The sequence below is a fragment of the Sciurus carolinensis genome, chromosome 3 (assembly GCF_902686445.1).
Source record: "Sciurus carolinensis chromosome 3, mSciCar1.2, whole genome shotgun sequence".
Taxonomy (NCBI): Eukaryota; Metazoa; Chordata; class Mammalia; order Rodentia; family Sciuridae; genus Sciurus; species Sciurus carolinensis.
The window spans coordinates 23920509-23937430 of record NC_062215.1 but is presented as its reverse complement, the minus strand read 5'-3'; the positions used below and the strand labels follow the sequence as shown (position 1 = coordinate 23937430).

General features: G+C 48.9%; 1 protein-coding gene and 1 non-coding gene across 2 annotated transcripts; one reads left to right on the top strand and one right to left on the bottom strand.

Moving 5' to 3' along the window:
* Nucleotides 1–1510: 1510 nt before the first annotated feature.
* Nucleotides 1511–1584, top strand: Trnav-cac (transfer RNA valine (anticodon CAC)). The gene has a single exon. It is a non-coding gene; the product is annotated as a tRNA-Val (tRNA).
* Nucleotides 1585–4333: 2749 nt separating this feature from the next.
* Tbx21 (T-box transcription factor 21) lies at nt 4334–16575 on the bottom strand. The gene is made up of 6 exons (XM_047546467.1): nt 15949–16575; nt 7440–7594; nt 7042–7163; nt 6246–6404; nt 6038–6099; nt 4334–5829 (listed from the first exon to the last, which is right to left on the bottom strand). Exons 1-6 carry the CDS (start codon nt 16437–16439, stop codon nt 5217–5219), a joined length of 1602 nt encoding a protein of 533 aa, XP_047402423.1. The 5' UTR covers nt 16440–16575; the 3' UTR covers nt 4334–5216.
* Between the last annotated feature and the right edge of the window lie 347 nt (nt 16576–16922).

Genomic DNA, 16922 nt, shown 5'->3' with positions numbered 1-16922 from the left:
AGGGACTAGGAAGATTAAGGCAGGAGGATTGCAACTTTTAGGACAACCTCAGCAATCTAGTTAGACCCTGTCTCAAATAAAAAATAAAAATGTCTGGGCAGGAAGACCAATGGTACAGGATAGAAGACATGGAGACATACCACATAAGTACAGTTATCTCATACTAGCCAAAGGTGCCAAAAACTTAAAATGGAGAAGAGATAGCCTCTTCAACAAATGGTGCTGGCAAATTAGAAATCCATATGCAGTAAAATGAAATTAAACCCCTATCTCTCAAACTGTACAAAACTCAACTCCAAATGGATCAAGGATCTAGGAATTAGGCCTGAGACCCTTCTCAAAATAGAAGAAAAAGTAGGCCCAAATCTCCATCACGTTGGCTTAGGACCAATGTCTTCCTTAACAAGACCCCCATAGCATAAGAAATAAAAGCAAGAATCAATAAATGGGATAGATTCAAACTAAAAAAATTTTTCTCAGCACGGGAAACAATCAATAATGTGAAAAGAGAGCCTACAGAGTGGGAGAAAATCTTTTCCACACACACTTCAGACAGAGCACTCGTCTCCAAAGTTTATAAAGAACTTTAAAAACTTTACATCCAAAATACAAAGCAGCCAATCAACAAATGGGCTAAGGAAATGGGCAGACACTTCACAGAAGAAGATATACAGGTGATCAACAAATATATGAAAAAGTGCTCATCATCCTTAGTAATTAAAGGAATGCAAATTAAAACCACCCTAAGATTTCATCTAACTTCAATTAGAATGGCTATTATCAAGAACACAAGCAATAATAATTGTTGGCGTGGATGTGGGGGAAAAGGCACACTCATACATTGCTGGTGGAGTTGCAAATTGGTGCAGCCACTCTGGAAAGCAGTATGGAGATTCCTCAGAAAACTGGACCCACCATGTGACCCAGCTATCCCATTCCTTGGTTTATTCCCAAAGGACCTAAATCAGCATACTACAGTGATGCAGCCACATCAATGTTCATAGCAGCTCAATTCACAATAGCTAGATTGTGGAACCAACCTAGATGCCCTTCAATTGACGAATGGATAAAGAAACTGTGATATATATACACAATGGAATATTACTCAGTCATAAAGAAGAATAAAATTATGGCATTTGCTGGTAAATGGATGAAGTTGGAAAATATCATGCTAAGTGAAATAGGCCAAGCCCAAAAAAACAAAGGCTGAATGTTTTCTCTGATAAATGCATGACAATATATAATGAGGTGGGGGTGGCAGGGGGAAGAGAAGAATGAAGGAACTTTGGATGGTGTAGAGGAAAAAGGGGTGGGAAGGGGTGGGGGACAGAAAGATAGAGAATGAGAACAGACAGTATTACCCTATGTACATGTATGATTACACAAATGGTGTGAATCTACATCATGTACAACCATAGAAAATAAAAGTTGTACTCCATTTGTGTACAATGAATCAAAATGCAGTCTGTAAAAATAAAAAATATTTTAATTAAAAAAATGTCTGGGGGGCTGGGAATATAGCTCAGTTGGTAGAGTGTTTGCCTCACAAGCACAAGGCCCTGGGTTCAATCCCCGGTACCGCAAAAAAAAAAAAAAAAAAAAAAAAATGTCTGGGGGTGTAGCCCTGTGGGTGGAGACCCCTGACTTCTATCCTAATATTCCCCTCAAAAAAACTAACTTGGTAAAGAAATATAATAATAACCCATATGAGTCAAATAACAGCATCAAAACTTCCTCAACCAGACTTGGGAAAAAAGATCATGGAATATAGACCTACCACGACTCCCTTCACTTTTTATCTAGTGAAGTGAACAAAAACAATTTAAAAATTATGAAGGAAAAGGGAACTGTTATTACCAACAACAGTTTCCTAAGAAAGGAAACAGACTGAACTGTGTTAGTCAGCTTTTCATTGCTCCGATTACAAAACCTGACAAGAACAACTTAGCGGAAAAAGTTGGGGGCTCAGTTTCAGAGGTTCAGTCCATGGTCAGTCCAACTCTGTTGCTGGTGGGCCTGAGGTGAGGCAGAACATCATGGCGGAGGAAAGTGGCTCAGCTCATGAGTGGGGGAAAAGGGAGAGGGAGAGGGGGAAGCCAGGGACTATATAGTCCAAGGCCATGCTCCCAGTTACCTGCCTGCTTCAGCAGCCATGTCTCACTTGCCTACCGTCACCACCCAAGAGTCCATTTGAATGATGACTCCTTCAGATGGATTAAACCACTGGTGAGGTTACAGCTCTCATGGTCTAACCATTGCCTAAAAGCCCACCTCTGAACTTTGCTGCACTGGGGATCACGCTTTCAAAACATCAGCTTTTTGCGGGGAGGGTAGCGGCAGTAGAGGGACATTTCTAGATACAAATCATGGCACCAACTTAATACCATTAACTCCAGAAAGTGACAGTTGAAGGTAGAGGAGGACGAGAGAAGAGCATGAACCCCAAGTGCAGGGTGGCAGAACTCCCAATGCTGTTTACATATTAAGAGTCTCCAGACTGGGAATGTAGCTCAGTTGGTAGAGCGCTTGCCTCCCAATCACTAGGCCCTGGGTTCGAACCCCAGCACCGCAAAAAAAAAAAAAAAAGTTTCCAAATCTAAAGCAAGTGGAGCCAAGTGTGTGTCCTCATCCTTTCCTTCTGACTAGAAGGTGATAGAGTGGCATCTGGTAGAGACCAGGAAAGGAGAAATGTGAATTGAGACAGAAGTGACATTTCCTCTGCTCCAAACAATATTGTGAGGAAAAGCCAAAGGTCAAGGTATGGTTCCTGGTTAAGAAGGGTAACACACCGTACTGGGGCAAAGCAAACAGAGTAATGTCAGCCTCTTAGTATTTCCCATAAACCCCTTTCGAAAACTTAAGAGTGTTCATTCAGGAACAATTTTTTTTTTTTTTTAATTTTGGGAATGTCCGCCCAGAAAATAATTTGTGAGAAAAAATTTATCTCAAGTTCAACAGTTCCTTCATTCCACTTGGGAGTTTTGTGTTTTTGTTTGTGTGCTTGATTTTTGTTTAATTATTTTTTTAGTTGTTGATGGACGTTTATTTTATTTATTTATATGCAGTACTGAGAATTGAACCCAGTGCCTCACACATGCTAGGCAAGAGCTCTACCACTGAGCTACAACCCCAGGCCTTGATTTTTTTGTATCATTAAATTCTGTTAACTAAAATTCAACAGTTTACACAAAGGAATAGCATTTTCAGTAAGATTTGAATTCTATGAACTATTTCTCTACAGCTCATCTAATGTCAATGGTAATCCTTTTATTTGTTTTTTCATTAAAATCTTTTTTTATTTTTACAGATGCATTTGGATTCATTGTACACAAATGGGGTACAACTTTTCATTTCTATGGTTGTATACAATGTAGATTCACACCTTTCATGTAATCACACATATATATAGGGTAATACTGTCTGTTTCATTCTACTAGCTTTCTGTCCCCCACCCCCCCACCCCATTTTCCTCTACACCATCCAAAGTTCCTTCATTCTTCTCTTCCCACCGCAACCCACCCTCGTTATATATTGTCATGTACTTATCAGAGAAAACATTTGGCCTTTGGTTTTTTGGGCTTGGCCTATCAATGGTAATTCTTTTCCTCCTGTGGTACTAAGGATTGAACCCAAGATACTTTACCACTGAACTACATCCCCAGCCAGCCCTTTTTATTTATTTATTTATTTATTTTTGAGACAGGGTCTTACTAAGTTCCTGAGGCTGGCCTCAAACTTGCCTCAGCCCCCTGAGTCACTCTGGTTACAGGCTCCTGATTATTAATGATAATTCTTGATGGTAAGATTTCAGATATTTTATTGCTATCTCTATACCTCTCTTCATGGCTTGAATTTTTTTCTTAAAAGCGTGTATTATTTTACAAATACAAGTCAGTGTATTCGCAGAGACAGACAGAGAGGTAGAATATGGTAAGGATGGCTTACACCCTGAGCACTTCCTGGTCACCAGGCACCATCTTAAGCCCTTTTACTTGTATTAGGTTGAATTGCATGAAATTGCCAATAGTTGCTGTTCTTGACCTACAAAAACAGCAGTGCCACATAGCTTAATTTATATTTATTCTAATTCTTAAACAACCTTAGATATGAAGATGGGGAGTTGTAGAAATGCAAAGAGAAATTAAGGGTCTCACTCACCACAGAGCCTCCAGCCCACCCAGCCCTGCGCCCTGCCTGGCCCTTGCTACTCCTCTCCCCAAGCCAGGCGCACACACAGGCAGAGCGGCCTCCCTGTCCCAAGACACGGCACAAGGTCCTGGGTTCAATCCTCAGCATTGCAAAAAAAAAAAAAAAAATCTACCTGTGCCCCGAGGGTAAGGCCGTGACCTTGTCCTAACTCAGCCTATCCCCTGAATGAGGCCACTTGAGGTTTCTGGCTGATACCCCAGAAATGAAAACCCACAGAAGAGCTTTGTTAGACCAGCAATCCCCAGATGAGCCCCCCACCCTGGCATGGAAGCAGGATACACTTAACAGTTTCATCTTTATTTTCAGAAAGTGATGAAGACAAAGAAATACATCGAGACACCACTCTCTGTACAATAAATAGATTTCCTCATCCGAAAAATAAAAATAAAGACTAGGAAAAGCACGTGCACATACAAACACCACCAACAGGACCTCGCTCGGCAAGATGGGAACCACCCCCCGTCCCAGCTCCTTCCTCTGTACCCCACTGTCTCATCTCCAAGCAGGTGGGTCTCAGGCCAGCTGTCCACCCACCTGAGTCCTCTCCCTGACCTGGCTGGCCGACTCCTATAAAATCCATGTGTCTTTATTTTCAGATCAGGGATTAATACACTCACAAACAAAGCCCCTGAAAGCTACTCCACAAAGAAGAAGGGCTGGCCTTCCCCACCTGAGCCTCCCACCCCACCGGAAGCCACAAAGCTCCTTTGTGTCCAAGACCTTGCATCCGTTTTCTGTTCTCCGTGGGACCAACCTCGAGAAGCAGCACCAGGTACATGACTGTAGTTTGGGCAGAGGAAGGAGCAGGGGCCACTCCTCTGACATTTTGTTGTAGACCAGGAAGTGAACCCCAGATCCTTCTTGGCCTCCCTCTTCCCCAACCAATCACTATATGGAGAAGGGACAGAGGGAGCTGGGGTCTTCTCCACCCTGCGTCTGTTTTCTAAGTCAGTTGGCATCCTCCAACCTAATAACACTGAATCGGTTCATTTCACCTTGTCTTCGGCTCAATTGGGAAAATAGTTATAAAACTGGCTTTCGGCTTCCTTATCAAAAGGAGAAGGGGCCCCAGCAGGGGAGGAACTGTCGCCACTGGAAGGGTAGGGGGATACCCGCCTCCTCTTAGAGTCTCCTTCGCCCAGTCCTGAGTCACTGGGTTCTGGTCGGATGGGGGTGACTTCAGTCCACAGTGAGGGGGAGCCCTGCTCCTCTGGCCCCTCAGAGGCTCCTGGGCCAGGTTCCATGGGCAGAGTCCGCATGGGGCGGAACCAGCCGGCTGGACCCATCTTCGGAGGGTACTGGGGAGCCACAGACCAGCCAGCTCCAGGTGCCAGGACCTCCTGGCCTCGATAGTAGGACACGGTGGGCCCAGGGCCAGAGGGCAGGAATGCAGGCTTCATGCTGACTCCTCGGAACTCAGCCTCAAAACTGTGGTCCCGGGGGGCCCCCAACCAATAAGGCTGGGATACCACATCCTTGGCCTGGCTAGGAAGGTCAGGGTAGAAGCGGCTGGGAATGGGATACTGGTTGGACAGGAGAGGTGAGTAGGGGTCTCCTCCAAGCAGTTGACAGTTGGGTCCAGGTGGGGAGGGGACGCTGGTGTCCACAGAGGCGTACATGCTAAGAAAAAAATAGAAAGCAGGAAGATGCAAGTCACCAGATGAACCAGTCACTGAGGTCCCACCTGCTGCACGTCCCTTCCCTGACCTTCACTTCCTTGGCCTGCCCACCCTCCAGAACCCTCCCCACCCTCCAAGGCAGAGAAAGCACCAATCTTGAGTTTCATCTCAGGAGGGACCAAAAGTGAGTTGAACTCGGTGGCACTTACGACTCAAAGTTCTCCCGGAATCCTTTGGCAAAAGGGTTATTATCAATTTTCAGCTGAGTGATCTAGAGAGAGGGGAAACAGAGTCACCCAAAGCCTGAGTCTGGAGCCTGGGAACTTCCAAAATCCCTCCCAAGGAAGACTGTGGGCACCAGTGCTGACCCTCTGCCCCATCCCAGGCTCAGGCCCCGCTGGCCTGGGCAGGCCTCACCTCGGCGTTCTGGTAGGCGGTCACGGCAATGAACTGGGTTTCTTGGAAAGTGAAGATGTGCGTGTTGGAGGCGTTGCAGGCGGACTCTGGCTCACTGTCATTTATCTCCACGATGTGCAGCCGGGGCTGGTACTTATGGAGGGACTGCAGCACGATCATCTGAAGAGGGAGCCAGGTGGTCGTGGGTGTGGGAGGGAGTTCAGGGGATCCCCCTCCCCCTGTGATGGCCTTAGGTCTGGATGCATGGCCCTATGGATCCTCCACCCCATCGATGACTGGCCCTACCACGAGACTAGAAAGGACTCTGAAGTCATCTTGTGCCTTTCCCTGTCCTACCACCAGGTAACTTCTTCCAGGTCTTCCAACACCAGTCTCTTTGGGGCACCAGTTCTAGCCTCTTTCCCCTCCCCTATTCCCAGAAGTCCACTGTGACCAAGAGATGAGCCCAAGAGGGCCTTTTAGGGAAAGTGCACAGAATTTCTCAATGTGGAAACGCTCCGTATTCATACCCTGGGACACTGGGACTGGCTTTAGGCCCGTCACAGTGACAAATCAGGGCAGCCTGGGATTCCTTGAAGAGGGCTCCAGGTTGGCTTGACCTGTGTTGACCTGAATGTGATCCCTACCTGAGATTCAGCTTCCTCCTATCTCATCTTTCTCCCAAAATGGGTGGGAAAGAACCAGAACTGAGAGGAAGGAAAGGGACTCTTACAGAACAGAATCACCCCACTGGCCCTCCTGGGGCCTAGGAGGTGTCAGATTCTAGGCGGGCCATTTCCAGGGATGGAGGTCCTACCTGGGTCACATTGTTGGAGGCTCCCTTGTTGTTGGTGAGCTTGAGTTTCCCGAATGAAACTTCCTGGCGCATCCAGTGGGCTCCAGTGTTGGGGGAATCTGGGTGGACGTACAGGCGGTTTCCTGTGGACAGTTAACCTCTTAGGTAAGCAGCCCAAGAGCAGCCCCTTGGTGATGTGGAGTTTACCCTGTTCTGAAGGGGAGAGGAATACAGGGAAAGGACCAGACAGGGCAGGGCAGGGGGACAGCTGTGAAAAGTGAGGACAAACCCAAGGTAGGGTGAGGTGGGGAGGGATGTGGAATTCAGTCCTACATGCCAGGGACAATGGCTTGGGGGATCCACCAGGGGGCGCCCGCTCTTGGAGAAAAAGCATGCCCACCGCTCCCTAGGGCACCTACCTGGCATGCTGCCCTCTGCCTTTCCACACTGCACCCACTTGCCACTCTGATACCGCCAGTGGTGCTGGTCCACCAAGACCACATCCACAAACATCCTGTAATGGCTGGTGGGCTCCAGCCCAGCCACAGTGAATGACAGAAACGGGAACATCCGCCTGCAAGAACAGACAGCCCCCAAGCTCCATCAGCCACTGCTCTCCGCCAGTCGCCAGTGTGCACCTGGGGTGCCGCGGCCGGCCTCCACCCGCTCACCACAGCCAGCAGGAAAGGGTTCAGGAAGTTTGCCAGTCAGTTGTTAAATGCAGTCATAATTAAAATTCAATTATATAAATTTACAATTAAATACATTCAATGAAAAGCCAAGGTAATCAATACTGAGAAATCATCACTTCCCATTACTTTACTAACTCTTGAGGTTATTTAGGCCTGCTGTACCCATGCGGCGAAAGTACAGAAGGTGGGGTGCTGGGCATCTCCCCCCAACTCCACATCCAACTACATACATTGGTGGCCTGAAATCAGTCATAGGAATATTTAGACTATGACAATCAGCACACACTTAGAGAGTCTGCTTTCTCTTTCCCTCCTTTCTCTCTCTCTCTCTCTCTCTCTCTCTCTCTCTCTCTCTCTCTCTCTCTCTCACACACACACACACACACACACACACACACACAGGGTATAGATTGAGTCTAGGTATCACATATGCTAGGCACACTCTCTTCCACAAAGTTATACCTCCAGCCCAAGAAATTTTTAAAATGTTTTCCTTCCAGAGGTCTCTAACTTTAGGGCATTTCCTAGGAGGGGCAAAGCACAAGCCAGTCTTCATAGGCCATTCCCAGCAGGTCTGTGTGCCTCAGTCCCCATCTGTCCTCTCCACTGTGACTCTTCCCACTCTGTGCAATGTGCTCCTAGCCGCAGGGCACCCACCCACAGGCCCTCCTGGTCCCGTACTCCTGAGCCTGACATCTGTATGTAGTATGGCCTGCCCCAGGTCTGGACCTTCAGAGAAGTGGCTAACATCCTAGGTGGACAGGAAGCTTCCTGACCTCCTGAAAGAAGGTCAAAGTCTATCAAACAGGGCTGGAGTCGTGACTCAGTGGTAGAACGCTTGCCTGGCATGTGTGAGGCCCTGGGTCCCATCCTCAGCACCGCATATGAATAAATAAATTAAATAAAAGATCCATTGACAACTAAAAAAATATTAAAAAAAAAAAAAAGTCTATCAAACACAGTCTTCATGCTCAAAGTCTTGGTTTCCCAGGAAAAGTAGAGGAAGTTAGTGGGTGGGATGCTCCAGTATCCCCCACTGTGCCAGAGTTAAAAATTCAGAAAAGGAAACCCTCTCCTCCCCCCCCACTTCCACCATCAATACCCCCATCATCACCATCATGACCACCACCAGTCCACGGTCACAACCACCTTCACCCTCACCACCATCTCAACCACCACCTTCACCTTCACAACCCCACCAACAGCACCAAGGTGACAGCTGCCACCGCCAGGATCACCATCACAACCACGCTCCCTCCAACCACCACCTCCACCATCACCACGACCACCACTTCACCTTCCCAGTCGCACCACCTCCACCGGCACCAAGGCCGTCCACCACCAGCTCCAGTGAGCGGCTGGAAGAGCAGGGCTGTCAGGAGTGGGCCTTCCATGCCCACCCACCTCCTCCTCCCATGGAAGTCTTGTGGCATGAGGTTTACTGGCCTCTGAGTCAGGAAAGCTGGGAAGGGAGAGTTCCAATGGCCCAGGGACACTTTTCGGTGGATCCTAGTTGCCAGAGGGTCCCAAACCATAACCCTAACAATCTTGGGCAGGTCTCCTAGGAGGTTGCTGTCATATTCCTGTCTTATCTAGACTCCTCAGCTGAGAAAAAGAAATGTATGGGTCCCATGAGCTCGGATAAGTTGATTCCCAAACTAACCCTTAGTTTTCTTCACCCATAAAATAACTCCTGTTCATTATTCCTCTGAAAGTGGTTAAGAAGCTCAAAAAATGTGAAACTTAGCTCATTTCTGTCCTGTTTAATCTCCATTCCACCTTCTCCCAGGCCCAGGGTTATTGGTTTCCCCTGGCCTTGGAGGATCCTGAACAAAGAACAGAGTCCTGGTTCCATTCTCTGGGCCCCAGGGGTTCAGCAGGTCAATCAACTAGAGGAATCAAAGGTGAGGGATCAGGCCTTGAACAACCTAGAGGGAGAGAATAGCTTGAACACATTCCTCTCACCAGTTCAATACACAATGGTGGTAAGGTCACGCAAATATTTCCTATTTTGTAACTATTCAAATTTCTAGGCACAAAGGAATGGAAGGGAACACTTCCCCCACCCCCACAGCCAGTGCTGGGGGTGGAATCCAGGGCTCACACATACTAGGCAAGTGCTCTACCACTGAGCCACAAACCCAGCCCTGGAACTCATTTATTGAGCTTCTACTAGACACCAGCCAGTTCATCAAGCCACTCTGTTGAGATGCAAAATGTTCTTTCCAATTTTATATTTGAAGAAACTGAGTCTTGGAGAAGTTTGGGGACAGTCCTCCTCCTTTTTGGGGGGTGGTACCAGGGATAGAGCGCAGGGGTGCTTTCTCACTGACCCACATCCCCAGCCCTTTTTTATATTTTATCTAGAGACGAGGTCTGGCTGAATTGCTTAGGGCCTCGCTAAATTACTGAGGCTGGCTTTGAACTCAAAATCCTCCCGCCTCAGCTTCCCGAGCTGCTGGGATTACAGGCGTGAGCCACCACACCTGGCTCCCATTCTGCTTTTGTTACTAATAGCAGGAAATGGAGGAGACACAGATGGCATACTGTGGAGAGAAGGGAGGTCTCAGTTTCACCCTAGAAGTGCAGAATCACCACCAGCTGGAATCCCTAAGTAGCCCCCTAATTTACATGACACTTGCCTGAAAGAAACTAGGAATGGAGAATGGGTCTAGTACCACACCAAGCCCACCAAGCCACTTGCCATCCCACCCTCAGAGGACAGAGTCCAAGACCCTCTGCTGTCCCTAAGAGCCAGCCTGCCTCAAGATGATCCACAAGGTAGCGGTAACCAACCCCTCAGATCCTGAGCACCTGTCACATGCTCCACCTCACTGTTTTCAAAGGCAAATAAAAATAACAAGGAAGTAGAGTTTTGGTTGGTTGGTCCTGTTTTAAAAATTGATAGCACCTACTGCTGAGGAGGCTGCGGGAAAGAGAGTCCTCTCAGAGACTACTGGGGTATAAATTGGGACCACCTTTTAAGAGGATATTCTGGTCAGAAGCAGTGACACACACTTGTAATCCCAGTGACTCAGGAGGCTGAGGCAGGAGGATCTCAAGTTCGAGGTCAGCCTTGGCAAGTTAACAAGACCCTGTCTCAAAATTTTAAAAAATAGGGGCTGGGGAGATAGCTCAGTCGGCAGAGTGCTTGCCTTGTAAGCACAAGGCCCTGGGTTCGATCCCCAGTACCAAAAAAAAAAAAAAAAATTTTAAAAATAGCCAGGCATGGTGGCACAAGCCTATAATCCCAGTGATTCAGGAGGCTGAGACAGTAGGATGACCTGTTTGAGGCCAGATTCAGCAATTTAGTGAAATCCTGTCTTGAAATAAAAAATAAAAAGGGTTGGAGAGGTGGCCCAGTGGTACAGTGGCCTTGGGTTCAATCCCCAATACCGAGAACAAAAACAAAAACAAAAAAAACGGGTATTCTGGTAATACCCTTACTTACCAAAATATAAAATATGCTCAGGCTTTAAGGCAACTCCTCCTACCAACCTCAGTTCAACATAATAGAAATCAGTTAGCGACTGACAAACAGCTGCACCAAAAAGCAAAACTGAGCCCAGCACAGTGGTATGTGCCTGTCATCCTAGAATCACTTCAGCCCAGATGTTTGAGGCCAGCCTGGACAACATAGGCAAGGTTCCCGCTTAAAAAAAAAAAAAAAAGAAAAGGAAAAAGAAAGAAAAGAAAGTTGTTTGCACCTGCCCCAAGAGAAAGGAAGCCAGTCTGTCCTGATAAAAAGCAGGCTTAAACCTAAAAAAATATTTTATTTTATTTTGGGGTACTGGGGTTTGAACCCAGGGATGCTCTATCACGAGCCACATCCCCAGACCTTTTTATTTTTTATTTTGAAACAGCATCTAAGTTGCTGAGGCTGGTCTTGAATTTGAGATTCTCCTGCCTCAACCTTCTGAGTAAATGGGATTACAGGTATGCACTACTGTGCCCTGCTTAAAAAATAAACAAATAAATTTAAGATCCAAAAAATGCTAGAAGTTAGGACTATGGAGAAAGGAAAATAATAATGCTTGTGGGGCTAGAGAGGCCCACGTGGGACTGAACTTGTTTTGTCAACCCCTAACTTCACACATACAAATGCAAATTGAGCTACTGAACAACAGAGCTCCCCAAAGTTATCTTAATTATAATAATCAACCAATCACACCCAGAAAAGTGGGGATTACCAGCAATTAATACACACCCACACACCCACAGAGACCCGGGCCTCTCTTCCTCTACTAAGAATGTCTACCATCAGCTATTATACACTTGCCAACACATTCACAACACACAGTCCACACAGAAACACTAGCACAAATCTGCGAGTGGCAGTAGCAGGCTGCCCAAAGTCTCTACAGACACACAAACTTAGACATCAAAGTCTCCCTGTGGGCCCATCCGCCATTTTGTTCTTGATTCTCCCTCCAATCCCTGTCTGAGCTGCCTTGACCAGTCTCCCCACACAGAATCATTCTCTGCTCCCATTCACTTCCACCCATGGGTGAGAGTGTGACTGCTTCTAGTCCATACCAAGGAGTGGGTCTAGGGTGGGAGGGAGAGGAAGGATCTGGGACCAAGTGAGTCAGCCCAAGGTGAAAGGCTGCAGGGCTGTGGGTGGGCCTGGGGTGGAAGAATTTTTCAAAAAGAAAGAAGGCTGTGGGTGATGTGATGGTGACTGGCAGGTCACTAGAACCCACAGAGGGACAGGCCAGTTTGGCAAAGCAGGGGGACAGGAAGGAAGCTGTTCTCTGAGCCCAAAATCCTGAAGGAAGAAGAAATGACCACAGACTTCCCAGATCACCAGAGCCCAAGCTAATATATGGGGTCCATGCTAGGCTGGTGGGACTGAATTGGGAGTGGTGTGTCTTTTGTCTCCTGCCCTGCACATGGGGTCCCTAAGGCCTGATCCAAGGGGCAGTGTCAAAGGAAAAAGTGAGGACTACTGACCCCAACCAACAGGAACCTCAAATTATCCAAAGTGGACCCTTAGAATGGGCCCCAAAGTGTGAGAATGTAAAACACACAGACACACACACATTTATAAAATGAGAAAGGAAGCTGGGTGATATTTAGGAATTTCTTTTCAAGTTTACTAATGGTATTGTGTTTATTTTTTAAGATCCATTTTTTTACAAGTGTGTAGAGAACTAACTAATGTAGTAATGTAATTACAACATTACTAATACCGTTGTAGACAGGATGGGTCAGAGTGAGTGAAGATAAAGAAAAAATAAGCTGGGCACAGATACCTGTAATCCCAGCTACTGGGGAAGTTGAGGCAGAAGGATTGCAAGTTTGAGGTCAGACCCAGCAACTTCACCAGACCTTGTCTCAAAATTTTTAAATATTTGATAGGGCTAGGTATGTAGTCTAGAGGTAGAACACCCCTGGGTTCAAGCCCCACTACCACGAAAAGAAAAAAGAAAAAGAAACAAGAAGATGAGACCAGTAATAAAGACTCTTTAAAAAAAAAAAAAATATATATATATATATATACACACACACACATATATATACAGTGCTGAAGTAGGTGAGCGCTCTACCACTGAGCCACAACCCCAGACTACTAATGACTCTTGAAGCTGGGTGATGGGTAGATGGAAGCCTGTTGCATTTTATGGTCTACTTTTCTATATAGCAGGCTTTTTTTTTTTTTTTTAATACCCAGTATTTAACCCAAGAGTGCTTTACCATGGAACTACATTCCAGTCCTTTTTATTTTCTATTTTGAGACAGGGTCTCTCCAAGTTGCTTAGAGCCTCACTAAATTGCTGAGGTTGACCTTGAACTTGCAATCCTCCTGCCTCAGCTTCCTAGTTGTTGGGATTGCAGGCATGCACCACTGCACCCAGTTTATAGTGGGATTTTTCATAATTTAAAAAAATGGAGTGGGCATGGTGGCACATGCCTGTAATCCCACTGACACTGGAGGCTGAGGTAGAGGATTATAAATTTGAGGTCAGCAAATTAGCAAGATCCTTAACAACTCAGTGATACCCTGCCTCAAAGTAAAAAATAAAAAAAACGCTGAGGATGTGGCTCAGGTTACGCATCTTTGGGTTCAATTCCCAGTACACACACACACACACATAAATTAAGTTTAGCATGTTCAAAGCCTTTGGTTCCATCCCCAACATGAAACAAAAAGAAGGAAAAAAGCATGGGTCTAAAAGGGAGACAAGACTCTTCAAGTGAGAATTATGTAGCAGGAACATAAAGGGAAGCAGGAGGCCATAGAAGTGCAGATGGTGACCCACACTTAGAAAATCCCCCTGAAGCCCGGAAAGGCACCAGTCCAGCTCCAGCCAGATCCCTGAAGTTCTGGCTGATGCTCCATTCACCCCAGTCCTCCATACTGTAGCAGCAGAGGCCCAACAATGCCATGGAGACCCTGGTCAGGCCCCATGGGGAGACCTTGCCAACCACACAACAGGGCCGAGGGTTAGGAGGCCCACTTCTGATCTGCTGTGTGTTGGAGTGCAAACACTAGCTATCTGTGCACCTCAGTGTTCTTGACTGTAAAATGGGGAGACTTCTTGGCCTACCTAAGGTACAGTGAAATAATGGAAGTGAAAGCACTCAGCGCCTCCAGCAAGGCCTTCAGACAGCATGAGTGCCTGTTTTTACTGAGGGCCATGGGGATCTGAAGAAGGACACCCAGGCAGATTCCAGCTGGGTTCTGGCACCAGCTCTACCAGAATGGGTGTGCCGTGTAGCCTCTGAAGTGTCTCTTGCTATCTCTGTGTCCCTGCCTGTGCAGTGAGAAGGTTGTACAGCATCTTCTGGTTCCCTTGCAATTCAGACACACTGGGACCAGAAGCCTGGCCCAGGGACAACCAGAGAGGGACTGGGGTTGAGAAGGTGAAACATTATCAAAGGCCATAAAAGAACGTGCCACCTTCCTGGGTTCATCCCAGGAAAAGAGGTCCAGCTCAGCAGCTTAAAGCCTGATCCCTCAGCCCCAGGCCACTCACAAAAATCGTCTGGGGGTAAAATGAAGATGCTCCAGCAATGCCGAGATTGATTACCCACCCGCAAGCCCTGCAGGCCTTCCCACTGTCCCTCTCAATCCTCACCCTTGGTGTCTGCTCTTCAGCACCTCAACCTGGGCCCCATCATCCAGGCCCACCAATGACCCAGCCTTTGCACACGGAGCACCTTGCTGCTCCCCCCGCCCCTGCCCCAGGAAGGGTGGGTACACACTTCAGACACGCAAGGCCCACTCAGGGTGTTGCTTACTAAACAATCCCCACACAAACTGCAAGTTTCTCTTTCTTTCCTCACTCAGGAGGCGCTATCCGGAAGCAGCACCCTCAACCCCAAATCCTCCTGCACTGAACTCAGGGGTTCCAGAGACACAGAGCCAAGGGGTTCCCTCTTCCAAGAGGCTGAATTAATGACAATCTGGGCAGAGGAGTGAGCAGGTTTTCAGGAGCTAGTCCCAAAGGGTGGCACCTGCATGGGCCCTAAGTGAGTTTCACCTCCTTAGGTCTGAGTATTAATGCCTGAAGGGATCTTGCCCCAACAAGCCTCACTGTCCCCCTTCTGCTACACACACACACACACACACACACACACACACACTCAAGACTTATGATCTCAAAGTAAGGCCGGAAAGGAAACTTGGCTACAGCTTCTCCATGTCACCAAATCCCAGCCTGCTCCTACCCCCACCAGCACCAAAGTTGCCCCAGCACACAGCAGCAGAAAAGCCAAGTGGGTGGGCTGGGCCCGGTGGCCCGGCCGAGAGCGAGCCGGGATGTTGATCCAAACGCTCCAGTTTCCCACACCGAGGGGCTAAGAGAAGCCTAGCCCCGCCAGAATCAGAGCGTCTGCTGCCCGCTACCCGCTGCCCGCTGCAACCCCCACTCAGGCAGAGAGCTGGGCAGGGGCGCGCACCAACTCTCAAGAAGCCAGAGGTGCCTCTTCCCTCCACCAGGATAACTCCTCTTTGCGAGCACACATCCGTCTCCTCCTCGAGTTCTTCGGCTGTTGGTGAAATACCCTGGGCGCAACCAACCTCTCAAGAGCTTTCCCCGTCCTCACAACCCTACTCCTGCCTCCTAAAGCTTCATCCAAAATTGCAAAGGACACGGACATACTAGCGATAGCTAGCCAGGAAAAAATAAAAAGAAAGAAAGAAAAAAAAGTCCTTGTTCCGGCCGGGGCACGGAGGCTCCCGCCTGCTCCACCCCGCGAGCTAGCGCAGCTCGGCGCGCGCCCCACTCACCGTCCCTGCTTGGTAATGATCATCTCCGTTTGGTGCTGATTGAACTTGGACCACAACAGGTGGTTGTTAAGCGCGACTCTCAACTTCCCCGACACCTCCAGCCCCGCAGGCAGCCCGTAGTCTTCGCGCGGTCCGGGGTAGAGCCCAGCGCGCGGGTCCGGGGCCGTGTAGCCGTCCCCCGGTTGGTAGCTCTCCGCGCCCGCCGGCGGCGGGAAGGGTTCGCCTGCCCCGGGGAAGCCGGCCGCCTGGGGCCGGGGCGGATAGGCGTAGGCTCCGAGGAAGCGTCCGGGCGGAGCCGGCACCAGGGCACCCCCGGCGTAGGGCGCCCCCAGGCTGCCGCCCCCACGACGGTCGGCCGCGTCCTGTGCGCCCGGCTCGGAGTAGAAATAGCGGTTCTGCGGGTCGGCGCCTGGCGCCCGACCCTCGTCAGTCGTCGGCATCGACTCAGTGCCCGTCAGCATGTCTCTGCAGCCCAGTTCCACGATGCCCATCCGGGGTGGGCTGGGCACCTTCCCGCAGCCGTCGAGGACGCGTCCCTCCCCGCGTGGGGGCAGGCGGGAGGGATACGGGGCTGGTGGGGGGGCTGGGCGTCTGGGGGCGGGCCCGGGGACGGGGTGGGGGCCCCACAGGAGCCTAGGCTGGGGTGCCTGGCTCCTGCACCCGCGTTTGGCAGGCGCGCGGCAGTTGCCGGGCTCCCTCTCCAGCGGGCCGCTGTCACTAGCGTCGCGGCGGCCTTTGCTGTGGCTTTATGAAGCTCTCGGGTCCCCCCCACCCTATCATCTCGGCCCCGCCCCGCCTCACCCCGCCCCCTCGTGGCTAATACTCGGCGAATTCTCCGCTGTCGGTCAGGACTGGAGGGCTGCGCACTGTGGAGGTGTGCGAATCCCCCGCGACCTGTAGCTCGCGCTTAAAGACCTTGCCTTCTAGGAGAACCAATCCCGCCACCCGAAACAACGATCCGTTTCTACCCCCTC

What these genes read in the sequence shown, in the direction of transcription:
- Tbx21 (XM_047546467.1), bottom strand. Translation starts at nt 16,439, where the DNA reads ATGGGCATCGTGGAACTGGGCTGCAGAGACATGCTGACGGGCACTGAG. An exon ending in CCTCCAACAATGTGACCCAG is followed by an intron (nt 6,405 to 7,041) that starts GTAGGACCTCCA and finishes CTCCCTCTTCAG; the next exon opens with ATGATCGTGCTGCAGTCCCT. An exon ending in TTCCGGGAGAACTTTGAGTC is followed by an intron (nt 5,830 to 6,037) that starts GTAAGTGCCACC and finishes TTTTTTTCTTAG; the next exon opens with CATGTACGCCTCTGTGGACA.